At 49.7% G+C, this 27,809-nt stretch overlaps 1 protein-coding gene across 1 annotated transcript; it reads right to left on the bottom strand.

Moving 5' to 3' along the window:
- Window positions 1-1,501: 1,501 nt before the first annotated feature.
- On the bottom strand, window positions 1,502-26,390 carry cep152 (centrosomal protein 152). The gene is made up of 27 exons (XM_061222081.1): window positions 26,250-26,390; window positions 25,637-25,756; window positions 19,167-19,276; window positions 18,817-18,883; window positions 18,146-18,499; window positions 17,534-17,684; window positions 17,011-17,151; window positions 16,501-16,640; window positions 15,684-15,884; window positions 14,688-14,835; window positions 14,058-14,149; window positions 12,709-12,872; window positions 11,768-11,978; window positions 11,303-11,407; window positions 10,220-10,350; window positions 9,946-10,074; window positions 9,334-9,469; window positions 7,732-7,980; window positions 7,022-7,153; window positions 5,842-6,468; window positions 5,503-5,569; window positions 5,070-5,216; window positions 4,337-4,421; window positions 3,901-3,998; window positions 3,000-3,156; window positions 2,574-2,680; window positions 1,502-2,329 (listed from the first exon to the last, which is right to left on the bottom strand). Exons 2-27 carry the CDS (start codon window positions 25,730-25,732, stop codon window positions 1,506-1,508), a joined length of 4,869 nt encoding a protein of 1,622 aa, XP_061078065.1. The 5' UTR covers window positions 25,733-25,756; window positions 26,250-26,390; the 3' UTR covers window positions 1,502-1,505.
- Window positions 26,391-27,809: the final 1,419 nt, after the last annotated feature.

Genomic DNA, 27,809 nt, shown 5'->3' with positions numbered 1-27,809 from the left:
AAATATTAAGCACATTTCATTGGCTTTAGTTTTCATAGGCTAACATGTTCACTGTGGACAATGAGCTCACAAATCCATGTGCATCCACACACAGAAACGGTGTGTTGCAGTATGTAGAAATGTGTTTTTTTTTTTTGTTCGTTTTGGTGTATTTATAAACTTAACAAGACCAGACACGTATTTCATGAGGTTTCTTTATATGCATATTCTTTTTGTCGTTTGTCAGCATAGAAAACCACCACTGCACAGGCAATGCAGCAGTGCAGGAGACTGCATAACAAAGGACAACAGCACCGTCTTTGTCTTCTTTAATTACCCCAACATACTCAAGCCCCATTAATAGAACACGATGGTGCTTATCCTCTTATATCGTTTGAAAAGGTCTTAAAATTCCCCTGGTAAGTAAGGAACTCGGCAACAGAAAGCAGAGTTTTAAAGCGTTAAGTGATGGGAGCAGACTGCCAGCCCATCTGAAAGCCATTAGAGGTTTTACCTCCTTTAAGAAATCTCTTTATGCGTTTCTACAGACGTGTTCCTGCAGTCAAATATCAAGAATTGAATGATTGTGCCCGTTCTTCTAATGGCGGGTTTGGTTTACGCATTACCGGGCCACGTCCACTGGACCCCTCGTGAACATGACATCAAGGTATTTTACCCTAGAGATTTAAACATCTGTAAGTACATGAAAATAAATAAATTAGTAGGCCTATCAGTCATCCACACGCACATAAAAAATAAGACCCCCAAATTTATATTGTGGTCATGGTTTTGTAACCAGAACATCTCAAATAGTAGCACATTAATGTAGATCCTAACCAATTACACACATTTCTTTGACAACATGACACATGATATAGCTCTAGTATGAATATGCCCATTGTACTTATTCTATGTGCTTTTCTGTGACTCATACAGTCAATCACGTCAGTCCCTGCCCTCATATTTTCAGTGAAGTATGAGAGACGATTAAAAAAAAAAACACATCAGGAAAAAGTGTCAAAAAATAGTTTATTTTATAATTTAAGTCATATGCATGAAATATTCGTATAAAACACTTGAATAGGACAAAACCATTAAATTAAAATCTGTATTATAAAAACATGAAATAAAAAAAACAATAAAAACCACTGCACTCATTACAAAACGCAGTCACACATTCGCAAGCAAATGTGCACGCACACACGCGCGCACACACACACACACACACTTCAGACTCACCAGGTTTGATACTTTATGAGAACAGCAGAACAGGCAGCTCCTTCACTGACACAGACATTGATCAATGTCAATCGTGTGCGCTCGTCGTTGTCTGTCTGTCTGTCTGTGTCTGTCTGTGTCTGTCTGTCTGTCTGTCTGTCTGTCTGTCTGTCTGTCTGTCTGTCTGTCTGTCTGTCTGTCTGTCTGTCCGACAGCACCGGGGCTCAGGACGGCCGCACGGACAGAGGCAGGCGTCGGGTCCGCTCACCCTCACAGGCCTGACGGCTGCCACAGCACAGACGAGGGCTTCACTTCTGCGGGAGAGACAGAGGGCTGTCAAAGCCACTGTCCTGCTGACCTTTGAACTCGGAGAAGAGGTTCTTGGAGCAGAACCGGCGGAGTCTCTGCCCCTCCGACCCGGGCGTGGGCTCCCGGGACCCGGGTCTGCTCCTGGGGCCGGACGGCGCTCGGGGAACGCCTCTGGCGTCGGGCTTGGCGGGAACGGCGAACGGCCTGAAGTCATCCTCGTCGGTGTCAGAGACAGAGGGCGGCGTGGAGGCGTCGGGCTGGAAGGGGTTACGCCGGGCGGTGTTGGGGAAGAGGTGGCTGAGGTGCGCTCCAACACTGACCGTACTCCAGTCGCTCTGGCTGCCTTCGTCCCTGACGGGGGTCTCCTTTATGAGGAACGGTTCGCTGGCGGCCTCCGTAGTGTAACAGGCCTTTGATTGGAGGAGGTCCCCGCCACTCAGCTCCTTGCCGCGGGTTCTCATAGTGACGTTGGCTACCGTTAGGTCGCCGGTGCAGACAGACGCTGGGGCCCCGCCTCCGGCCGTGCGGGACAGGAAGTGAGTGGGCGGGGCTTTGAAGGCATCCTCCTCTGGGATCTTCCACTTCATGGGCTTCAGCGAATCCTGACCAGGAGCTTCACCCGTGGGCGTGGTCCTGTCCAGGCCGTAAATCCCATTGGCCATCGGTGCTGTCGTTTTGACGTCAGCGGCAGGGGACGTCTGCTTCCCCTCAGAGTCCTGCCTGGGGGGGACGCCCCGCCCTCCAGCTTGGCTCAGGTCTGAACGGGAGATTATGGATTTCTGGAGTTTGTCCTCAGTTGTAGCTGCCTTGCCCTTTGATGCACCTGTTCACACAAAGAGCACAAAAACAATCCTTTAAGGATCACATTAAATTAACTTGAAACATTTTTATATTTGAAACACATGGAGAGCAAAAATGCTCTTCCTCTGAGAGATGGGAGAGAAGAGCATGATTCATCTAAAGGGAAGAGAGGAGAGTTCTCCTGTAGGAGGGGGAGTGAAGAAAGAGAAGAGGAGAGGAGAGATCTCCTGTAGAAGGTCTGGAGAAAGAGAAGAGCGCTTTCTTACTCCGTGCAGGCCGACTCCTCCCCTCCCTCCTCTTGGACAGCGGTGTCTCCAGGACTTTGGTCATGGCCGCCAGTTTGCTCGCTGCGCTGATGATCTTCTGCTCTGCCCTGCAGGACGAAGGGAGGCGAAACACAGGCCAGGGAGTGAGGTGGTGGAGGTGGAGGTGTTGGCACAGGTAGAGGAAGGGATCTCAGTGGAAGTGTGAGGGGTGAGTGGGACAGATTGAGGTAGAGAGTGAGGGGTTTGGGAGGAGTTAATAGAGGTACAGAGTGATCTGTGTTAAGAGTGAGGGATCTGGGAGGAGGAGTTTGTAGAGGCACAGAGGGATCTGTGTTAAGAGAGTGAGGGATCTGGGAGGAGGAGTTTGTAGAGGTACAGAGTGATCTGTGTTAAGAGAGTGAGGGATTTAGGAGGAGCGCGGCTCACCCCTGGCTGGTCCCGGCGTCCTGCAGCAGCTCCTGCAGACAGCTCAGGTAGTAGCGCCTCATCTTCCGGGCCGTGTCCCTCCGCTCCCGCAGGACCTCCTGCCGAATCATCTCCGCCGCCCGCTCCTTACTCTCCTGCAGGTACTTCAGCATGTCCCCTGCGCCAAACACAGCCAGGGCCCGGGGCCCGTGAGACAGGGACCCCACAACTAACCCCGACGAGCTCACAGACACATAACATCCCGCAACAACCAACCCTGTCTCACACACGATCACAGCCATGAGCCATAACTATTTCACATGCACATCACTGTACCCGCTGGTTCTTAGACCTGCTGCAGGCTAAACACTACGAGCTGATTGGATGTCAGACTTCGGTAGGACAAATACTGCAAGCTGATTGGATGTTAGCCCCAGTGCAGGTTCAATGCTGTGAGCTGATTGGGCGTAAGCCCTGCTGCAGCATTAGCCCTGCAGCATGTTAAATGTTGCGAGTGGATTGGTAGTTAGGCCAATTGGAGGTTAAATGTTGAGCGGATTGGTTGTAGCCCCGTTGCAGGTTAAATGCAGAGAGCAGATTGGTAGTTAGGCCCAATGCAGGTTAAATGCCGAGAGCGGATTGGTTGTAGCCCTGCTGCAGGTTAAATGCTGAGAGCGGATTGGTTGTAGCCCCGTTGCAGGTTAAATGCAGAGAGCAGATTGGTTGTAGCCCTGCTGCAGGTTAAATGCTGAGAGCGGATTGGTTGTAGCCCCGTTGCAGGTTAAATGCAGAGAGCAGATTGGTTGTTAGGCCCATTGCAGGTTAAATGTTGAGAGCGGATTGGTTGTAGCCCTGCTGCAGGTTAAATGCTGAGGGCGGATTGGTTGTAGCCCCGTTGCAGGTTAAACGTTGTGTGCTGTACCTCTGATCTTCCCCACTGCTCTCATGTACTGCTCCTTCATCTCCTCCAGCCCGGTCTGCAGACACTGCTGCCCGTCAGAGCGCCGCAGAGCACCACACCTGCCACAACACGGACAAATCAACACACCACTCATTACCTCATACAATCACACTACAAATGTCTACTTTGTGAGCCCTAAAACTGGTCACCAGTGAAAGAAAAGGACATTTTCGGGCCAAATATGAAAGTATATGTAGTTTCCAGAGGTCAGACATGAATTCATACAAAATGCATAAAATAAAAATACAAATATTCAAAGAACATTTTCAGGAGTTCTTTCCATCTCATCATTATCTCCCAACACAGAGAAATAAAAAGAGAAGCTGAAGCCCAAGGCCCTGGTGTCATGGAGGGGCCCAGGGGTATTTTAAGAGGAAAGGCTTCAGCGTTTACGTACGGAGAGGAGCCTGCGCCCTGCCTCACTTCCCCCAGCTTCCTCAGGTGCTCCTGCTCCAGCTCCTGAACGGCCGCTGCGTGCTCTTCTGCCGTTAAAAAGCACAGAAAAGCCAAGAGCTCAACACGCCATCCAGCCATACAGCACAGACTTCCCTCACAACAGACCTCACCCCGACTAACAGAAACAATCTCCATCCCAACAGACATAACCTCCCTCAACAGAAACCCCACCTCAAACCCAATGGACCCCACCTCCCTCAACAGAAACCCCACCTCCAATCCTACAGAGATCACATCTTCAGACACAGGAATGAGGCTTAGTCAACAGACAGAGTGTTACATTAGTTTGAGTTCTGAACTGAAAAGGACATTCACTCCGTATAGTCTGCTGCGTTCCGCAGAAATCTTTTTTTCTGCTCCAGCCTAAACCCGGCATTATTACATTACATTACATTATATTAGATGTCACTTGGCTGATGCTTTTGTGCAAAGCGACTTACAGTTGATTTGACTAAACAGGAGACTATCCTCCCCTGGAGCAATGCAGGGCTAAGGGCCTTGCTCAAGGGCCCAACGGCTGTTCGGATCTTATTGTGGCGAGACCGGGGATCGAACACCGACCTTGCGTGTCCCAGTCACGCACCTTAACCACCACGCTACAGGCCGCCCGTAAAGTGTCCCTCCGTGCAGCAGCAGGGTGAGGGGCTCAGGGGCTCCCCCTGCAGGCGCAGTACCTTTCAGCCGCAGCGTGCCGGCCTTGTTCTCGCGCACGGTGTGCTGCAGCTGCCGGCAGGCCTTCTCCAGGTGCCTCTGCAGGTCCTGGCACTGCTTCTGCAGCCGCTCCGCCCGCTCCGCACAGCCCCGCCCGCAGGGCTGGGACACTGAGAGAGCAACACCAGGCCCGTCCGTTACCACGGCGACCTCGCCATAACAACAGGGGTGCGGTCACGTCTTAGCAGCACTGCATGTTATTATATAAATAAATAAAAAATAAATAAAACGCACTACGCCAAAATTTACTTTGTGCATTACGAGCTATATGCAAGCGGGCGTAGACTGACAACGAGCCATGCACAGCATCTCAGACCAGCGCAGGAGAGCGGACAGGGCCCTGGGATTGGTGCACTGATTAGCCGAGCTGAGAAACGGTGTCTGAGATTGGCTTACTGGGATTCTGGGACGTATCTCGATCCCGCTGGTCCTGGGACTCCTTTGACGCCCGGCCCGGCTTCGTCTGGAAGGGGAGAGAGATGAAACAGTGAACATCGCACAAGAGCAAAACACACACACATACACATATACACACACACACACACACATACACACATACACACATACACACATACACACACACACACACACACACACACACACAGATCACATGCAGGGACACACAGAGGAACGGCTGATCCAACTCACTACACTGGTTAAGCAAGGAGGATTTACAAGTACAAGTGCTCAAACTGAGGGGAAATTGAGTTTAATAATAAATAAAAAGTCCCTCACCTTCTTCCACTCTTGCTTGGCCTGGGCCAGAGCCTTGGCGAGCAGGTTCCTGCAGCCGGCCTGAACACAGGCCCACAGCGGCCCCTCTGGCAGGCTGTCGGAACTGCCCCCCTCCCCACACTCCTTCCTCTCGGGGCCTCCGCCGAGGTGCTTCTGGAGCTCCTCCAGAGCGGCCCGCACCTCCCCCAGCGCCTCCTCCCGGTACCGCTCCCTCTCCTCCCGGCTGCTGCGCTCCTGCTGGGAGCTCCATTCCTCCTGCCTGGCCCTGAGCAGCCTCTGGAAGTCCGCCTCCTTCTGCAGGAGGAGCTGGGCGCCGCGCCTCCCCGCCTCCTCCCGCGCCTGGGCCAGGGCCTGCTCCAGCTGGGCGCGGTGCTCCTCCAGGAAGGAGCGGTAGTCCTGCTCGTTCTGGGCGCGCAGGCGGGACATGTCCTCCTGCTTCTGGCGGCCCCAGGAGGTGCGGGCGCGGGCCAGCTCCGCCTTCAGCACCGCCTGCTCCTCCTCGCGCCTCTGCTCCAGCTGCCGCAGCAGGGACTCCGCCTCCTGCCGGTGCTCCGCCTCCAGCTCCTCCAGCTTCTTCAGGCAGGAGTGCTGCCAGCCCTGCTCCGCCTCCTTCAGCGCCACGGCAACCTGGGGCCACACGGGGGAGGGAGGGGGAGGGGGAGAGAGAGAGGGAGGGAGAGAGGGAGAGGAGAGAAGGAGAGGGAGAGGAGGGAGGGAGAGAGGGAGGGGGAGAGAGAGACATTTCAAAAGATATTTACAAAAAGAAAAGAACAAACCCTTCAATTTCTAAAAGTTTCTAAAAGAAGCAAAAAGCCAAGAATAATTTAAATGGAAAAGAAAAAAATAAACTACAATAAAACCAATCAATAGTTATAAAACTGTAAAATAGAGTGAGAGACAGACAGAGACCAAATAGATAGATGGATAAAGTGTCCGAGACATCTTTGTGATGTGTGTCATCCACGTCACTAATTTGAACACAACATGGCATTTTGCAAAGTCGCCATCGGACCAGTGGCTGGACTCATCGGCAGAAGGCATGTGGCATGTGTGACTGAAAGCCTCCCTGCCAGGGCATCCGTGGCCAAAGGGGAGTCCTGGCCAGTCAGCAGGGGCACACTCAGGGTCTGATCCAGACTGATCTGGACTTCAGCACTGGGCTGAAAGAGGTGTTCTGTACCTGCTGAGCGACGTTCTCCTCCCGCTGCTTCTCCCACTCCTGCCTCTCTGTCTGGAGGCGGGCCTTAAACTCAGGGAGTGAGGTCATTTCCTGTACCCAGCTGCTGCGGGCCTCAGACACTGCGCTCTCAACCTGCAGCAGGAAACGACACACAGCACAGCCATGTTTCTCTCGCTCCACTCAGTTACACTGCCGAGTCGCCACACACACTGTGGGTCTAAGTGCTGAGTTTGTGCTGCTTCTGCCAAAAACATGCAAAGCCAGTCACACATACATCAGTGAGGGCAGTAACGTTACAGGAAGTGGAGATGATGTCCAGTCCGTGTGAGGTCACTCGTGTTACAGTAACGTTACAGGAAGTGGAGGTGATGTCCAGTCTGTGTAAGGTCACTGGTGTTACAGTAACGTTACAGGAAGTGGAGGTGATGTCCAGTCCGTGTGAGGTCAGTAACATAACAGGAAGTGAGGTCAGTAACGTTACAGGAAGTGGAGGTGATGTCCAGTCCGTGTGAGGTCACTAGTGTTACAGTAACGTTCGTTACAGGAAGTGGAGGAGATGTCCAGTCCGTGTGAGGTCAGTAACATTACAGGAAGTGGAGGTGATGTCCAGTCCGTGTGAGGTCACTAGTGTTACAGTACCATTACAGGAAGTGAGGTCAGTAAGATTACAGGAAGTGAGGTCAGTAACGCTACAGGAGGTGTGTATGTACCTGCTGCGTGAGCTCCTGCTGGTGCTGGTCCTGCAGCTCCAGCTTGGTGTTTTTGACGGCCTCCTCCACGGCTGTCGCCCGGGCCTCATCAGCCTCGCGCTGCAGGCGGAGCCTCTGAGAGGTCAGCCGTGCCTCGGGGGAGCTCGCCGTGTCGGTCTGAGAGCCGCGGTGCTGAGCCGCGCCCCCACACTCTGCCGCGCCCCGCCCCTGGGCCTCCTCCAACCGCCGGCTCCACTCCCGCTCCACCCGCTCCAGCGCCGCCTGGGATGCCTGAGAGACACGCCAGTCGGGTCAGCATCACACACACCCCACCGCTAACACCACCACTGACCCCACCGCTACCCCACTGCTAACACCACCACTGACCCCACCGCTACCCCCACCGCTACCCCACTGCTAACACCACCGCTAACTCCACCACTGACCCCACCGCTACCCCAGAGCTAACACCACCGCTAACCCCACCACTGCACCACCACCAATCCCACCGCTAACCCACCGCTAACACCACCGCTAACACCACCGCTAACACCACCACTGCACCACCGCCAATCCCACCACTAACCCACCACTACCCCCACCGCTAACACCACCGCTAACACCACCGCTAACACCACCGCTAACACCACCGCCAATCCCACCGCTAACACCACCGCCAATCCCACCGCTAAGCCACCACTACCCCCACCACTACCCCACCACTAACATCACCGCTACCCCGACCGTTACCCCACCACTAACCCCACCACCGCTAACCCACCGCTAACCCCACCTCTCCCCCACGCTTCCCACTGGAACCCCGGGCTGGAACATTTACACCTCTTCCACCACATCAGCAGAATCCTGAAATCCTTCATTGAGTGACACCAGACCAAAATTCTAGTTCTAATGGTGTGAAATTATTACATGCACTGCATGTTACCTTTGTCTTAATTCTACTGGTGTCTCTGTGTCGTCTTCAATTTAAGCTTAAATTAACAGGGGAAAATACCAAACGACATGCAGGGTCACATGAGCCATTAACACCATAATAGGTAGAGCTTTGATGGGCTGTCAATCATTGACTGTCTAACCAATGAAAATAAACCCTTTTACTCTTGACAGTATAACCGTGTGATTGGCTGACATTTGGCTGTGCGATCAGTACCTTGCTGTGCTCCTCCTGCCAGGCAGCCTTGGCCTGGGCCAGCTGGGTCTGGAGCTGCTGCAGGACCTGCTCCTCCTGCTCCTGGGCCCACTGCGCACGGGAGGAGGTCAGAGCGGCCCCGTGCTCCTCCTGCAGCGAGGCCCTCAGCTCCTGCAGGGCCCGGCTCTGCTCCGCCCCCATCTGGGCCTTCAGCTGAGGACCCAGACACAAACACCGCACGGTCAGCCAGAGAGGCCCCTGTGTGCTGCCGTTTCACACAAGCTCGAGTTTCCATTTAAAGAGTCCGTGCACACCTGCGTGCAACAGCTTGTGTGCATCTGCGTGTTCATATTAAAAGTTTAATTCTCCCAGATGGCCAGCTCTTTAATGACCTGAGGGATATAAAACCACCTCACAGATGACAGGCAGTTCTACGGGGCGCCACTAAGGGGCGCTGCGCCCTGCGTTCCACATACCTCCTCCTCCCAGCTCTTCCTCTCCTGCTCCATCCTGGCACGCAGGTCCTGCTCCAGAGCGTCCTTCTCCCGGCAGACGGTGATGTAGCACTCCTGCACCGCCAGCGTGTCCTTACTGCCCTCGGCCAGCTGGGCCCTGCGTGAGCGCAGCACACAGGGGGACACGTGAGACTTCAGGCATCAATACCGCTACAGCTGAACAAACACCCCTACTCCATTATAGTCAATGGAGTCTTCCACATTGATTGATGTGTAACTGACTGAGCCCAGATTCACGTAATATAAACATACAGTGTGACTATGGCGACCATTAAAAGTGGTGCAGGTGAATGATGAAAGTAAAGCCCTGATCCAACTCTGACCCAGCCCAGCCCAGACCTAGCCAAGCCTCAGCCAAGCCCCCAGCCCTGACCCAGTCCAGCCCTTAGCCTTGACCCAGCTATGACCCAGCCCAGCCCCCAGCTATGAACCAGCCCAGCCCAGACCTAGCCTAGCCCCCAACCCCAACCCAGCCCTGACCCAGTCCAGCCCCTAGCCTTGACCCAGATCTGACCCAGCCCAGCCCCCAGCTCTGACCCAGCCCAGCCCAGACCTAGCCCAGCGGACTCTTACTCCAGGTGCTGGATGCGGAGCTGAAACTGGGCTGAAAGCTCCTCCAGCTGAGCGGCGTGTTCTCGGGTGAGCTCCTCACGCACGTGGTTCACCACGTCATCCCTGTACTGCTGCTGCGTCCTCTCATACCTCAACACAGCACGCACAGAGCAGCTCAAACACAGACCAAACACAACACCTATACGAAATACATTCAGAAACCCGTCAATAACACAATCAAGTTGAGAATAAAAGCCACAAAAAACGATAACAAAAATGGCTCCACTTCCTGTACCTCTCTGCAGCTTCCTGCTTCTCCTGGTCAAACTCCTGGATCATCTCCCTCATCTTGGTGCAGAGCTGCAGATTGTCCGATTTGAGCTTCTCCTCGCTCCGCCTCAGATCCTCCTTCTGCCTCTCCAGGGTCTGTGTGGAGGGGACGGGGGGACAGACACACGGACAGACACACGGTCAGACACACAGACAGGGCCCAGAAATGAGCGCACACACCCTCCAGAGTGGACAGCCACAGGGGGGGGGGGTCATGTTTAAAGCAGCGTAGTCCCCTCTGGAGCAAGACCCCGTGAGTCACGCAGAGATGATGAGGTGTGGTAATGCTCGCACGCTCCCAGAATGCAGCAGAGTGCGTTTAAGCGCATCTCAGTTCAGCCTGAACCCAAATGTTCCGTGGCCTACACCCACATAATGAGCCTGGCTTTCCCCAGGATTCTCGCCCATAACGATAATGTCGTGCCCTTTCCAAATAGCCAAAGCGTGTCAAAAACACCTCACTAATGCTGCAATTACCCACGTGGAAATTACACATGCAGTCACAACAATGCCCATTTCTATTGAGTCGTTTCTGCAGAGGTCGATGAGGTAATGCAACGCGGAACTTCTCGTAACGCGATAACGCAACACAGCAAAGGTGGAAATGAAACACACCTGGACTAACACACAACATCTTGCACATCTGAATCCACCTGGCCAACTAGCTTATGAATGCATCTGCATGTGAACAGACGTTACAACACGTGCAACACTTCACACAAAAACCTAGCCCAGGAACCACTGGGTTAAAGCACGTGTGAGGAGAAGCCCCTGTTCAGCCAATCAGCTGCATGCTGTGACAGCACAAGGCCCTGTTCAGCCAATCGGCTGCATGCTGTGACAGCACAAGCCCCTGTTCAGCCAATCAGCTGCATGCTGTGACAGCACAAGCCCCTGTTCAAACAATCAGCTGCATGCTGTGACAGCAGAAGCCCCTGTTCAACCAATCGGCTGCATGCTGTGACAGCACAAGGCCCTGTTCAGCCAATCGGCTGCATGGTGTGACAGCACAAGGCCCTGTTCAGCCAATCAGCTGCATGCTTCTCACCTCCTGCAGGCGCTGCTTCTCCTTCTGCAGCCTGGTCAGCGCCTCCTGCCCAGCCGGCCCTGCACCAGAGGTTTCCAGATGTTTCTCCAAACTGGTCTCCCTCACCTGACGGACACAGAGGAGTCTGGTCATCTAGCAACAGAGTGCTTCATAAGGACATCACACACGTTTACATTTTGGTTTGCTAAGTAGTTTGCAGTAGTTTGTGTTAGTCTCATTCATTATTTCTTCTGACGAGTATTTTTCTTTTGAATTTACTTAGTTTAGCCAATTAACTGAGCAGCCTATACGTTTGTTTTGTTTTTCCCACAACCATCAATAAGCCTAATTTGTTTCTTGTTATGACTTTAACATACTTATTCACACAAATAAAAAAAGAAATACAAAAACGACTAAATAACTTCAGGCAACAATCTTAGAAACCGACTTTAAACCACCAACTTTCCAAACCCCCCCAGCCCCCACCTTGGAGTCGCGGGCGCTCTTCTCGGCCTGGTCCAGCTGCCCCCGCAGGTCCTGGGCGTGGCTCTTAGCCTTGCTGAGCTCCTCCTGCAGGTGAGTGATCTTCTTCCTCTTGCCCTTCAGACTGGCCAGGAAGCGCTGCAGCTCTGCCTTCAGCTCCCCCACCAGGTCGTCTCTGGACAGGCTGCTGTCGGACACCACGGCCGACAGGTGACTGCCGAAACCACCAAGAGACAAGCTACGCTCAATGGCGGCACAAAATGGCTGCCGACACCACAGAGAAAGAACCAATGCTCAATGGGTGGGGAGCGCTCTGGCACAAAATGGCTGCCGTGCATCACCCAGGTGGGTGCACATCGGTGGAGGTTGAGGTGAGCTTCCCCCACATCACACGTCACAAAATCAAGTGTGTGAGAAAAGCACTACATGAATGGAAGTAATTATTATAGTTATTATTCTAAATTCAACCATTTATTTACTCATTTAATTAACCAGATAGAAGAAGGGAGAACACACTTATCTGCAATTACACACTGGGGATAGGGAAGGGGAGGGCTTATGTATCCAGTCTGATGCAGAGGACGATCAGACTGGCTACATAGAGATAGAGATCATTTTTGACAGGACACTTTTCCCTGTCATGGGATATTTAAAGTCTTTTATTTAGTGTGTAAAGACGTCAGCTTAATGTCTCATCTGAAGCACCTTCTCTCTACAGGGTCCTGTTCTCACCAGTGCACTGAGGCACTGAATATTATTTAGTCAGAAGGCAAGACTGCCCCCTGCTCCCCAAGTTTTCCCAGGTGTCCAAGTCCAGGCCTGTTTAACTTCAACATTTTGGCATTAGAAGGCTCCAGAACGTTACGATGGACTTAGTTCCTAATCCATGACTCCCGTTCTACACAGCGGGAACATGACTATGGCTGGGCAGGGCATGTTCATACCTGTGAAGCTTGCCGTTTTTCCAGTTGGCCTTTTTGATGCCCAGATGGACGTAGGAGTCGGACAGCTCGTTTTCCCACTCTCCGTTGGAGTCCAGCGCCACCACGCCCAGCTTGATGCTGGACTCGTACAGAGTGATCTGCTCCTTGAGGTCGGCCAGCTCTTCCTGCCGTTGCAGAGCGGGAGGAGAAGCGGAGTCGAGGTGAGCTCACAGTGTCTGTGAGTGCGTGCGTCTGTGTGAGTGTGTGTGCGTGTGTGTATGTGTGAGTGAGTGAGTGAGTGAGTGAGTGAGTGAGTGTCTGTATGTGCGTGTGTGTGTATGCATGTGTGTATGTGTGAGTGTGTGTGTGTGTGTGTGTGCGTGCGCATGTGTGTGTGTGAGTGTGTATGCGTGTGTGTATGTGTGAGTGTGTATGCGTGTGTGTATGTGTGTGTGTGCGCATGTCTGTGTGTGTGTGTGTGTGTGTGTGTGTGTGTGTGTGTGTCTGTGGCTGCTTGCATGCTGCATGTTCTTGAGCGGGGTGGTGTGACCGTGTTCTCGCTCTGTCAGACTCCACAGAGCACCAGCAGGTGGCACAGCTGCAGATTCTGTGTGTATGCATGTGTGTACGTGTGTGTGTGTGTGTGTGTGTGTGTATATGTATATGTGTGAGTGTGTGGTATGTGGTGTGAGAGCGTGTGTGTGAGTGTGTGTGTATGTGTGTGTGTGTGTGTGTGTGTGTGTGTGTGCGTGTGTGCGTGTGTGCGTGTGTCTGTGAGTGTGTGTGTGTGCGTGTGTCTGTGAGTGCGTGTCTGTGCGAGTGTGTGTGTGCGTATGTGTGTGTGCGTGTGTCTGTGTGTGTGTGTCTGTATGTGAGTGTGTGTGCGTGAGTGTGTCTGTGAGTGTGTGTCTGTGTGAGTGTGTGTGTATGTGTGTCTGTGTGTGTATGTGAGTGTGTGTGGGTGAGTGTGTGTGAGTGTGTGTCTGTGAGTGTGTGTGTGTGAGTGTGAGTGTGAGTAAGTGCGTGTATGTATATATGTATGCGTGTATATATGTGTGTGTGTGTGTATATATGTATGCATAGCGGCTGGACCTGCAGGGTGAGTGTGTATATATATGTGTATATGTGTGTATATATGTGTGTGTATATATGTGTGTCGGGCTGCACCTGCAGGGATCTGTGTGTATATGTGTATGAGTCGGGGCTCGTCTGCAGAGTGTGTGTGTGTGTGTGTGTGTGTGTCTGTGTGTGAGACAGTAACAGGGTGTGTGAGTGTGTGTATGAGTCAGGACTGGACCTGCAGGGATCTGTGTATATATGTACGTATATTTATATGTGTATGTGTGTATGTGTATGAGTCGGGGCTGGACCTGCAGGGATCGGTGCATGTTGTCGTTCATGCTCTTCAGAGACTGCGCTTGCTGCAGCTGGAGCCGCAGCTGGCTGACCTCCTGGGCGGTGCCTGCAGGACACAGACCAGAGACGCGTTTAAACGGAGACACTGCGTGATTTATGCCACTCAGAGTCATTAACCCACTTTAAACAAGACATTCTTCTTACCAAACTATTTATTTTTTCATTTTAATAAGCAGCCTTTTCCTTGTCTGTCGGATCCCAAGAGAAAAGGGGGTAAAAATTGGTGGGCGGGTTAAAATTACAACAATGGCAAAAATGATGTATTCCTTCATTCCGGTTACAAATTAGACTGAATCAAGGCCAGAGCCTCACAGCTGAACACTGAGTCAGAAACAGACCCCGAGGAAGGTTTTCTACATTCTTCCTTTAAAAAAAAAAAGAATGATTCATGCATTTTAATAAATGCGTGCCTGCTAGGGAATCAAACGCAAACTGAAACCCAATTTCACAAGACCAGCCTTGACCTTTGACCTAGTCCGGCTGTGGTTGCCAATCTGAGAATACGCTAGCACTCCACACGGGCAACAAAGCGTTCAGTGTTGTACCGTTTATGTCAGTGATGACACGTTGAGGAATTAACACACCTGTTTGGAGCAGGTGAGCACACTGGGTCTGGCTCTCCTCCAGGCGCTGTGTGAGGGTGTTGATGATTCCGGCTCTCTCCAGCTTCTCCTCCTCCTTCTCCCGCTCCACCTTCTTCACCTGCTCCTGCAGCTTCTGGCACAGCTCAGCCTGATAATCACACACACCAGCCTGATAATCACACACAGCTCAGCCTGATAATCACACACACCAGCCTGATAATCACACACAGCTCAGCCTGATAATCACACAGAGCAGCACAGCTCAGCCTGATAATCACACACAGACCAGCACAGCTCAGCCTGATAATCACAAACAGACCAGCACAGCTCAGCCTGATAATTACACACACAGACCAGCACAGGTCAGCCTGATAAATACACACACAGACCAGCACAGGTCAGCCTGATAATTACACACACAGACCAGCACAGGTCAGCCTGATAATCACACACAGACCAGCACAGCTCAGCCTGATAATCACACACAGACCAGCACAGCTCAGCCTGATAATTACACACACAGACCAGCACAGGTCAGCCTGATAATCACACACAGAGCAGCACAGGTCAGCCTGATAATTACACACACAGACCAGCACAGGTCAGCCTGATAATCACACACAGACCAGCACAGGTCAGCCTGATAATTATACAGAGACAGCTCATCAGACTGTCACACACAGGTCACTACAACAGAAACCTGAGTCTGACAGCCAGACAGATGGTGTGTGTGTGTGTGAGTGTGAGTGTGAGTGTGAGTGTGAGTGTTTGTTTGTGTGAGAGAGACAGGGTAACAGTGAGTGTGTGAGACAGTGACAGGAAGTGTGTGTGTGTGTGTGTGTGTGTGTGTTTGTATGAGACAGTAACAGGGTGTGTGTGTGTGTGTGTGTTTGTATGAGACAGTAACAGGGTGTGTGTGTGTGTGTGTGTGTGTGTGTTTGTATGAGACAGTAACAGGGTGTGTGTGTGTGTGTGTGTGCACGCGCTCGCTCTGACCTTCTCCTCCAGGGCGTGTTTGAGAGAGTCCAGGCTCTGCTGCAGGGTCAGAGTGCGGCTCTCGTGCTGCTCCCTCATGGCCACCAGGTCGCGCTCGTGCTGCTCGCGCGCGCGGGACAGCGTCTCCGAGCGACACAGATCCGCCATCTGCAGCTTCACACTGTCCACCGCCGCCTCAGCCACCCGCTGCTTCTTCACGCTCTGCAGACACACACACACACACATATATATATATATACTCAGTGTACAGAAGCAGCAGAGAAACGAATACGATATTATTCATTCAGGCGGAGAATTACACTTCTGGCCTTGGACCAAAGCAGCTAAATGAAAATACTGAGGAAAAGCTGCAGTTAGCCAAGATGGATTTGTAGCTGAATTAGACACGGCTGGCAGTGTAACACTGAGTGTCAGGGCCGGCAGAGTAACAGTGTAACAGTGTGTCAGGGCTGACAGTGTAACAGTGTGTGTCAGGGCCAACAGTGTAACAGTGTAACAGTGAGCATCAGGGCTGGCAGTGTAACAGTGTAACAGTGAGCATCAGGGCTGGCAGTGTAACAGTGTGACAGTGAGCATCAGGGCTGGCAGTGTAACAGTGTAACAGTGTGTGTCAGGGCTGACAGTGTAACAGTGTGTGTCAGGGCTGACAGTGTAACAGTGTAACAGTGAGTGTCAGGGCTGACAGTGTAACAGTGAGCATCAGGGCTGGCAGTGTAACAGTGTAACAGTGAGTGTCAGGGCCAACAGTGTAACAGTGTAACAGTGAGTGTCAGGGCCAACAGTGTAACAGTGTAACAGTGAGTGTCAGGGCTCTGACCTCGCGCTCCCGGTCGGCCTGCACTTGGACCTGCAGCTCCAGGGCCTTCACCTTCCCCTGCAGCTGCACCTCCCGCTCCCGGGCCTCCTCCATCAGGCGGCCCGCCTCCCTCAGGGAAACCGCCAGACCCTCCTTCTCATCTGAGAGAAACACACAGGTTCCTCAACCCCCGCTCAGTGACACGCAGGTTCCTCATCCCCCGCTCAGTGACACGCAGGTTCCTCAACCCCCGCTCAGCGACACGCAGGTTCCTCATCCCCCGCTCAGCGACACGCAGGTTCCTCAACCCCCGCTCAGCGACACGCAGGTTCCTCAACCCCCGCTCAGCGACACGCAGGTTCCTCAACCCCCGCTCAGCGACACGCAGGTTCCTCAACCCCCGCTCAGCGACACGCAGGTTCCTCAACCCCCGCTCAGCGACACGCAGGTTCCTCAACCCCCGCTCAGCGACACGCAGGTTCCTCAACCCCCGCTCAGCGACACGCAGGTTTCAAATTCAGCTCGGCCTACCTTTGACGATAGCGAACTGGTGCTCCAGGTATCTCATCTTGCGCCTGCAGTCTTCCAGCTTCTGCTCCTGCTCCTCCCCCTGCCTGGACAGCGCCTTGTTGAGAATCTGCAGCTGGGCCACCTGCTGGTGCTCTGTGGAGTCTGACAGAGCGAGAACACGGTCACACCACCCCGCCCAAGAACATGCAGCATGCAAGCAGCCACTCGCATCAGCAAGTGCTGGTGTCAAAAGAGGGTGTAACTGTTCTTCTGTTGACTTTGGAGCAGCAAAGCATGAGCCAATTCCACATGTTCCTCCACACTACTTTATTTTACTACGCTCCATTTCGGCACCGTGCGAACTCAAGTTACTTCAACAGATTACCCAAATCACTGCACTGGCCGCATCAGCCTGTCTGTACGGCGTGAAGACCAGCGAATCTGCTCTGAACGTCCGTGCAGCGGATCACCCCCGGGATGTCACTGGAGAGGGACGGCTCAGTGCAGGTGCCATGCCTCAGTCAGCGCTCCACGTCCTACTCACCCTGACCCGCGTCCAGGAACTGCCGCTGCAGCTGGTCGAAGCGGCCATCTTGCCGGGGCGCCTCCGGGTTGAACATCCCGGGCTGAGCGGGGTTGTAGTGGGCCTTGTAACGGTCCGGCATGCTCTCCGCTGCTCGCTCCCCTTCGTAATTCTACAGAGGTGAAACGCAACCCAAAATTCAGCGTGTAATAGGTTTAGTTTTTTAGCAGACGGCATAAAAAGAACAGCAGTTCTCCAGAAACCGATAAATGACAGTCAGTAGCCATGTGCCAAGGAGGATAGCAATAACTGCGGGCAGCCTGCAGCGTAGTGGTTGAAGTATATAACTGGCACACGCAAGGTCGGTGGTTCGATCCCCGGTGTAGCCACAATAAAATCGTTGGGCCCTTAACCCTGCATTGCTCCAGGGAAGGATTGTCTCCTGCTTAGTCCAATCAACTGTATGTCGCTCTGAATAAGAGCGGCTGCCAAATGCCATTCATGTAATGTAAAGATTGACCATGTTCATGTTAGTTTGAGACTAAACTTAGCAAGAAAGCACCAGTAGCTATCTTTTGAAAGCAGTGCAATGCTGACGACAGGAAAAATCTTTAAAATTATGGAGAGGCACACCTGGAAGAGCGGCCTGCCGCTGGTCTGGTCTCCATAGTCCAGCTCCTCGCTCTGTCCCTCAGGCTGGTGGTACTCAGCTCCAGGGTGGCCAGACTGGGCCAGGTAAGGGTCATGCTGGTATTCCTCCTCAAGGTGGCCAGTTTGGGGAGGGTACACGTCGTGCTGGTGCTCCTCTTCGGGAGAGAAGTCCTTGCTGATGGCCGACTCATCTGTGCCCAGGCTGGGGTACGCGTACCCCCCGTGCCCGTTCACATACTCCTGACCCACGTGGTGGTGTTGGCGGCCGTGCCCGTTGAAGTTCTCCGCCCCTTCTGCGTACTCGTACGCCTCCTGTTCGTAGCCATTCTCATAATTCTACAGGAGCAGCCAGAAGAGAGCATGCCTTCAGGACACAGCTAACCTCAGGCTGCAGTATGGGTCAAGCGGCTACAGGCTATTCCTCGGCTTACATGTAAGCTACCATCACAAATCTAACTCAATTTCCCAGATGGATAACCAGGTCTTTCAGCTCAACACTAAAGGTTCTGTCCCTCCCCCCAACTGAAATGAAATGAAGTGTATGAATTTGCAGACTCATGCAAATATTCATGCAGTGAATGTGACCAGACAGAATTCCCATAGCCAACACAACACATCCAGTTACTATTCGGGGCAGGGGGCACACCACTCACATCTTCAGCAGCGGGAACGGCGTGCTGATCAGTCCAGGTAGGCTGCTGTTCCCACTGACGCGCAGTTCTGAAAGACATGGCAACTGCTGAGTCATGTTCAAAACACCTCAAACAGGTCAGAGCACACAGCGGATGACTCAATCAGGCACACTGACAGCGTGTGAATGGAACAAGCAAAGGAAAGTCACAGGCCTATTTCAGCACGAGGTGGTACGAAAACAGTTGACAGCAGACCTCATGACACAGCCGAAAACAGCTCCCAGTACCCCCCTCCCGGAGAGTTGGTGGTAGTCCACTTAAGACAGACCCATTGGGAAGGAACCACTATGGGAGCAGCTGGAGGGGAGTACCTGTGGTCAGTGTTGCGGGCACCGCTGGGGGAGTAGTCCAGCTCCGGGGAGGAGCTGTCCCGGCTGTCCTCTAGCATGTCATCCGGAAGGTCGGTCAGGAGCCGGTGCAGCTGGGGAGAGCGGCAAAGTCAGGAACAAACCGTTCGCATATTCCACACGGACGGTCAGCATTGAAATGCTGCCCAGCTGCAATTCAGCGTCTTATACTAAAATTCCAAATCAATTATGGGAAGTCAAATACCTCTGAATAAAATAAACATCAGAATTCTAGGTTGTTTGTTTATGCAGAACTGCAATTTCATGCATTTCTCAAGGGGAGGAGAGGAGAAAATACTGGGGGTCCCATTTCCCATAGCCAATCCCACAATTCATCAGCGAGTCAGACTCACAAATAAAACATGTGCAGCCTAAATAGGACACATTCAAATAAAACCTGTAACAAACAGAAAAATGACATGGTGAACCAGCACCACAAGCAGAGAGGTCACTTGAGTGATGCGTTTCCCCTCCGACAACCAATCACAGGTCAGGAGAAGCCCTAGAGTAAAGTAACCTGCTGGACTTACTTGCCATAAGGACACGTGAATGTGCCTCACCGTCTCCTCAACGTCCTCATCCATGACCCCGGTCCTGGTCACGCGTGTGAAGCGCAGAAGAAACACGCAGAAACGCCGCAGCACAGCAGCGTGTTGGCGTACGTGTGCCCTTCATACGTGTGGAGAGCGGGGCTGGAATGCTTCACACCAACTACCCCGGTCACTTTCTGCCGTGGCCCCAGCAACACGTAGACTCGCAGTTAACTGGAGCAGAAACGTTAGCGCCCGCCATAGCTAAAATAACTCACACATGACCTACCGGAGTTGCGCATTAACTGACAACCATAACGAGAGAACTTTGTCCCCGGCACTAACCTCAACGTCTCCGAGTCGTCGCCTTCTGCAAAAACCAAGCCAGCTAGCTCAAATTCTCAGCGAAACGAGCTGGAACAGAGGACTTCAGGACGGTCTTCAGAGAGACGCAGTCCTCGCGGCTAACAGCTAGCTTTCCCCAGCATGACTCACAATGCAAAGGCATTGTGCTGAAGCTTGCGCAAATTCCTCCAGAACCGAAAGCAGGCATGAGAATTCCAGCGTGCTTGGGGAAGCCCAGAGGACAAAGTAGAACACACCCAGCAACTTTTCACCTGCACCAATCAGAGCGCAGAGTTTGTGCTCCAGGCAGACAGCTAGGGGTTGAGTCAGAACCCATTAATGGCTGATTGGAGAAGCGCACTCAGTTTAAGTGTAAACACCTAGGGGCTGAAGGCCGGCACTGGGGTCACGACTGATAGTAGTCATGGATGAATAACTTACAAGTAGCAAACATGTTACAAAATACAGAATGAAGCCAACGTTCACAGCAGGCTCAAGGGGGGAGAATGAGAATGTAGCGTTTAGCATAGCAGGGCCGAGTAAAGCCAAGACAAAAGTTCAGCATTAGGTGAGCCGAGATGCAATTTGAACAGGTCCATTTTCAGTCTCTGCTGCCCTAACTGTGGTGGGGGGGGGGCTTTAAGGAGGAACCTTTACGGCCCATTCTACATCAAACTGATGACTTGACACGAGACGGGTCAGGTCCGACTTAGAAAGTTTTTTTTAAATAAGTCTTAGGGGTATGTACTGTCCAGTTTAATAACGTCCGCTCTCGTCGACTAACGTGTCCGACTGTCATCCGTTCGATGTAGACTGGGCTTCATTAGGCCAGAGTGGTCTGGCATCAAAGTAAGGTTTGATAACAGCGAGCAGGCAATTGCTCTTGAACCTTATTTGGGGCCTCCTGTGGAGACAGGTGAGGAGAGGGGTGACATGCCTGAATTTGGGCTCCCTGGAGATGAAGCAGCCAGCGGAATTCTGTATGAGCGCTGAGGCTTGGGAGCACAGTCAAGGAGACCAGCCAGGAGAGCGCTGCTGGTGTCCAGCGGAAAGGCCCGGATAATCAGCCGGGGAGCAGATACTGTCAGGAAAGCATGGATTTCACAGACGCTGCAGAGAGAACCCAGCCAGCATCGAGTGACAGCAGCAATATTGTCAGTGAAAGATATCTTGTTAACCAGGACCACGCTGAGATTCTGGGCAGTCATGGGTACAGACTCTGATGTGCTGTGATGGGAATGGACAGATCCTTGAATCAGGAAAATGTAGCTGTTATAGCAGCGTTTCCAGGAGTAGCACATGGGTTTTGCAAGGGTTCCCAGGTTGACGGTGCACAGCACAAGGTTACATAAGCGTACAAACACGCACACACAAACAGCTGAATCTACATCTTTATGACATCTCACTCATGCCACAGCTGAATCACCAATGTTCACGCCAGCACCTTGTCAACATACCATAAACCCAGTCACTCAGCACCTGTATGCTACTTTATACAGATGTAGGGCTGCAGACACTGACTCCCATGCTTCCTGACATCACTAACAATGACCAAAGACATATTACATGTTACATATTACAAGCTGACTGAAAAGGGACCATTTAGGCAAGTTTCATGCCCAAACAATATGGCAAAAGTTAATGTTCTGCTGACAGTAGTGTCGGGGGGAAAAAATGTTTCGCAAGTTAAAAGACGCCGCAGCTTGACTTATGTTTCAACAAAGTGATTCTGAGCCAATGAACCCCCTTGCCTCAAAGTATAGCTTGAGAAAAATTCAAGCAGTGGCACTGTGCCTCTGTGCAGCTACTGATTCTCTGTAGGAGAAACACTGGTAGAGACTGGCAATTGTAAATTATGCAAGTCGCGCTGTTAAGGGTCTAAAACATGAATGTCTGTTTCAGCAGTGCAGGGCAACAGTTATGGAACTGGGCTTGTAATTCAAAGGTTACGAGTTTCAATCCCAGGTGTGGCACAGCCTAGGCACCCTTCAGCAGTGTAAATGCTGTATAAATGCACTGCACTGTATGTAAAATGTAGTCTGTCGTGTTGGCTGCCCGTTATTGCAACTCAGCAGTCAGTCCGGATAACGGCATCTGCTAAACCTCCAAAATGTAATGAAAGCAGACCGAAATGGTGGCTGATCATCCAACTCATAACATCATTAAGACGAGCTTTGAAGCATGAGGCAATGCACTCCGGCATGCAGAGGAACAGCTGTGTGGCTTCAGCATATGGCAGAAGCAGCGAGCGGAGGGAGTGCAGAGTGCAAGCTCAGATCTCAGATCTAGGCCCCTGTCATTCTAAACTCTCACTGATACCAAGCTCAAGAGATCTAGGCCCCTATCATTCCAAACTCTCAGACACTGAGCTCAGAGATCTAGGCCCCTATCATTCTAAACTCTCACAGACACTGAGCTCAGAGATCTAGGCCCCTATCATTCTAAACTCTCACAGACACTGAGCTCAGAGATCTAGGCCCCAATCATTCTAAACTCTCACAGACACTGAGCTCAGAGATCTAGGCCCCAATCATTCTAAACTCTCACAGACACTGAGCTCAGAAATCTAGGCCCTATCATACTAAACTCTTACAGACAATGAGCTCAGAAATCTAGGCCTACATAATTCTACATTCTCACAGACACTGAGCTCAGAAATCTAGGCCCCAATCATTCTAAACTCTCAGAAACTGAGCTCAGAAATCTAGGCCTACATAATTCTATATTCTCACAGACACTGAGCTCAGTGATCTATGCCCTTATCATTCTAAACTGTCACAGACACTGAGCTAAGAGATCTAGGCCCCTATCATTCTAAACTGTCACAGACACTGAGGTCAGAGATCTAGGCCCCTATCATTCTAAACTGTCACAGACACTGAGCTCAGAGATCTAGGCCCCTATCATTCTAAACTGTCACAGACACTGAGCTCAGAGATCTAGGCCTCTATCATTCTAAACTGTCACAGACAGCCCACTGCACTCAACCTGTCACACACCCCCAGGAGGTGACCCATCCACCCACATTCATCAGATGTTTCCAGTGAATGGAGGGCATTGAGAAACCTCAGGACCACGAGATTCCTCAGCCAGCTCGGTGCCAGATCAGCAATGAAAATACTGCATTTATTAATTACAGTTTCTCAATGACAGAGTATCCAAAGCCTCATCAATGAATGGAACTAGATATGCAATCTGCATGCGATTCACCATTAATTTCAATATTCTGCGCTGTACAATAATTCAAATATAATAGCAGAGCTCATGAAATGAATGAGGCCTAATGAGACCCTGGTAGAATGCGCACAACCTGGACTTACAAGAACAAAAGCACGCACAGACACAGGTTTAGGGTGTGGTCTTTGTAGCATTAACAGAGCATGTTTCCCGCAGCCTGTAATTCCCACTCATAGGACCATGATCTGTATGGAATGGGCTGTATCCCATTGCCTGAAAGCCCTTCCTCTCAATTATTTTGAGGAATAAACGTCCCAGTTTCTCATTGCACAGGAGAACCCACGTTGAATTGTGACACTTCGCAAGCCTACTTTAAATTTAACAGTCATATGGCTCCATCTAGTGGTTATCTAGAATAAAGGTGTGCAAGGAGAATATCAGTATGCAGGCTTCCTTCTTTTCGTGTATTTATCGTGATATCCATAAAACGACTGTTTTTTTTGCACTTAAAACCACACAAACGTCTCTATCCAGTTTTACACTTCCATTCTCCAGCGCCTCATGAGCTTTACCAAGAACAGGCTGTTTTAGAGACTGTGTCTTTATGGCTCGTATCAATGAACCATGTTCTGATCGGCTAGCAAGCTCCAAGGAACTGAATGGCGTCAGTGCCAAGCGAGTGGATTTTTTCTGGCTACAAGGTGGGCTGTGCTGAAGCAAACAAGCCTGAGGTTCTAACTTCGCAGAAGTCCAACCAGGTAGTCTAAAGTCACAGCGTTGAGAATGACCGATATGAAATTATAGGAAATGCTTGGTTGCAGTTATTGCTGCTAAAGGTGGTAAAATAAATTAAGATTAAGGGGGCAATTACATTTTCACAATGGTGATATAGATGTTACTTTTTTCATTAAATAAACGAAAAAATGTTTTATGCCTTTTGTGTTTACTTGGGTTCCCCCTGTCTAACTTTACATTTTGTCTGAAACCATTCAGCGTGACAAATATTCAATAATAGAGGAAATCAGGAACTTGTACTTAATGTTGGGCTGTTCTAAGGGCAATTCCACAGTAATGTCAACCTGAGCATGAAAAAAATAAAAATAAAAAAAAATAAAAAATAAAAACTTTACTTCCCAATTAAACTCATATCCCAAACAGCTGATCATGACCATTTTGAAATCTAATAAAATGTAGACTAACAATAGTTAAATACTTCAAAATTGATGTATGAGTCCCATTCCCATTGAAATCAATGCTATTTGGTGGCCATCTTGAAAACGATTTCACATGGTTTTCTCAATGTCAAAAGTGTGTCATGATAAAATTTGAGTGGGAAGCAGATTGATAAAACAATGTGCGTTTCAGATGTCACATCCATAAGGCAATGGTGTCTACAAAAATCAAGACAAAGAAATAAACAAAATAGCTATTTTTATGTTCAGCCAAGCATCATGCTTTACATGGCTATCAAACTTTCTGCATTAGACTTTAAAATTCAGTTTAGAAAGTGTAGTCTCCCTTAGATAAAAAAATAAAAATAAAATGCATCACTAATTTTGCATCACATCCATAATGCAAGTTGTCAAATTCTTTCTAGCTTAACAATATTTTTGAAATTCAGTTTTTTTACCCTTCCCCTCAGCCAAGTGGGTACTATGATAATATGCATGAACCTTTTTTATCATACAAGAACTGCAATTTTTCTGAGGGATTTTGTTTGTCATTTTGTGTCCAAACATCACATCCATAACGCTGGAACTGCCCCTAAACAGTATGAATTGTAGCCTATAGTTTGTAAGAAATCAAGCAAAGAGGTGCATTAAAGTTAATAACAGAAGTTTGGGATGTGTAATTTGCGCTACAGCCTCCCACACAACGGACCGTTTGCTCCATTAAAAACAGACTGCTCAACAATGAAAAAGAATGGTTTGCGGATTTGGCTGCCGTCCAAGTTTTCCTCCGATTCTCTGGAGGGGATGGGAACACAGCTGGGTTTAACGGCAGGCTACCGTTACCTGAACAGCTACACCTTCAGATGTAGTTTGGGTGGCTATTCTAAACTGAATGAGAGAGGATTCACACTTCAATAGATTCTACATAGCTACTCAAAAGCACAGATTTGAAATAGTTCAAGTACAAGCATTGAATGACAGGTGGAATGTATGCCAGCCTTGTAGAATAACCTGTTCCTCTATACAAAGGGTGTTGTTTTCAAGCAACAAATTGTGACAACATAAGTAAAAGCAATAAATCAGCGTCTATGTTTTCTATTGGAATCAAACGATTGATAAACATACAGATGATACCGCCGTTCCTGACACGGAATCCCTGGTGCAAATCGGCCTAGATTGGGGCGGTTTTGAGCCCACCACAGTAATTTACCTCCTGCTCCCTGGCATAGTCTTCCGGATCATATTCCTCTTCCTCTTCTTGTTGTTGTTGAGTTTGTAACGCAACACTGTCGAAGTCGATGGACATGGCGGATTCTGGATGTTGTCACCTCTAAAATAAAGTTACACATGATACTGTCAAGCTCTTACGTTACACATTACAAACATTGCACATTTGTATTTGTACAGTAGGTAAGATAACATTCTACATTTCTGAGGCGTGAATGACAACATGAAAGTTGAACGCTAGGTAGCTAACTTGCCTTCAAAAACATTCAGATTATATTCGGTCTCTGATTCAAAGCCTGGCAAGAAAACAAGCAAGAGTTTCAACCTAGCTAGCGACAGAACTTCACCTTACGGTAGGGTCCCTACATTACCTAACCAGCTAGTTAACACGGACCCTGTTAACGAATATTAAATATCGAAAGTATGAGATTATTACGAGCAAAGTTTTACTTGAAAACACAAAATGATAAGCCAGCGAGCTAACTTACCAAATGAAACATTAGCTAGCTAGCTAGCTATTGTTACAATGAATATGCTAGGGACACTTAGATAGGCATGACACGGTCTTCTTCAAAAACAAACGTTACACAACTTACTGTTGATGTATGAAATTCACTGATGTCTAAAATTACAATTGATGAACATAATCGGTATCATGCCAATAGGTAAAGTTAACTACCAACATAAATATTTGACAAAAAATATCCACGGCTTTCCACTTAGGTAAAAACTCCATTTCGTCCACATAGCAACAATCAAAGTATTAGCAACATATGTACATGCTAGTGCACACATCATAACTGACAGTAAGGAAAGCCACTCACAATGGAGAATCGAGCGAATGTCTTTTAGAATTGTCCTATCATAACTGAGAAAGGCGTGGTTAAGTAATTTTCACGGTGAAGAAACTTGCTAGTCGATGGGCGCCGAAAGGCGTTTCCATGCGGCAGTTTTGAAAGCTGGCGCCCGACACAGCGGGAAAACCCTAATTCGCCGATTGGTGGAGAAACGTAAATGTATGGGTGTGGTCACTGGTAATGTATTTCACGTTCAGTCCGTTTCAGCCGAGACCCTCCGCCAGGGGGAGACAACAATCTTCGATCCAAAACGCCTCATGCCTTGAGAGAGCAGAAACCACAGGCTGAACTGTTTGAATCAAAGTCAATGGAGAAGATGCCTTAAAGGCATACTATGCAGTATGTAAGAAATACAGCAATAGCTCCTTCATCTTGTACTCCAGCCATAAATTGGAGCTATAAACGTCCCAAATGATTTTTATAATGAGAAATACAGGCAGATAAGCACGGTGCTGGCCAGAAGTGAACACAGACAGGTTAGCAGTGCATCATACTCATAGTAGCTAATGACTACATGGTTATTTTCAAGTTGAAACCCGGCATTGCATGCCTTTAAGACATTTGTGATGAAAAATGTTTTTCAGTGGAAAATGAAGAAATACATAAGACTATATAGTCTTATGTCCAAAACATGAAAAATGATCCAAAATTTTATTTTTCTCATTTTCCGACTGAAATGGATAGTCGTGTTTATAATATACCCATGCACAAATAAATGCAAACAAATGTGATTTAAATGGACTGTGACAAAAGTGTAGCTTGTGTAGATTTTGAAGACTTGAACGGGTAGTTGACGCAAATTTGAAATTAAAGTATGTTTTCACTGAGGCAGAGTACCATCTAACCATCCAGATAGTTTCGCTGATCTGAATTATTTTCCAGATTTCACCATGACGTAATAGATCTTTTATGCTCATCAATGCGCCGACAATTTACATTAAAAAAAAAACTCAACAGGAAGGTCGCTTTCTAAATATACGGTTTAAGTTACTCACGGACACCAACAGAGGGCAAGAAATGTGCATTGAATGGACAATTGTCGGCGCAAGCACACATAAGTTTACACAGAAACACAGCAGCAATTTTGGCGAAGTGGCGCATTGTTCAGCTTGCATTTCATTATACCAAGAACATTTTGAGAAGCTTCATATGGAAGTGTAAATACAAATAAACTAATTTGTAGCTCAATAAATGGTGTAACAATAGTAATAATGTAAATATAGCTAGCTAATTTGTAGCTATGTGTGGATATAATAATGAGTGTAAATATGACTAATTAATTTGTAACTCGTGTAAATA

The sequence above is a fragment of the Conger conger genome, chromosome 15 (assembly GCF_963514075.1).
Source record: "Conger conger chromosome 15, fConCon1.1, whole genome shotgun sequence".
In the NCBI taxonomy this organism is placed as follows: domain Eukaryota; kingdom Metazoa; phylum Chordata; class Actinopteri; order Anguilliformes; family Congridae; genus Conger; species Conger conger.
Note: the sequence above shows the minus strand (reverse complement) of the source record. Positions and strands in the feature narration are given on the sequence as shown.

Bases quoted from the DNA above. Each gene is read 5' to 3' on its own strand.
- cep152 (XM_061222081.1), bottom strand. From the start codon at position 25,732: ATGTCCATCGACTTCGACAGTGTTGCGTTACAAACTCAACAACAACAA. The intron at 17,152-17,533 runs GTGAGTAGGACG...TCGCTCTGTCAG, and splicing joins GTTCCTGGACGCGGGTCAGG to ACTCCACAGAGCACCAGCAG. The intron at 9,470-9,945 runs GTAAGAGTCCGC...GCGCTCACGCAG, and splicing joins CTCCGCATCCAGCACCTGGA to GGCCCAGCTGGCCGAGGGCA.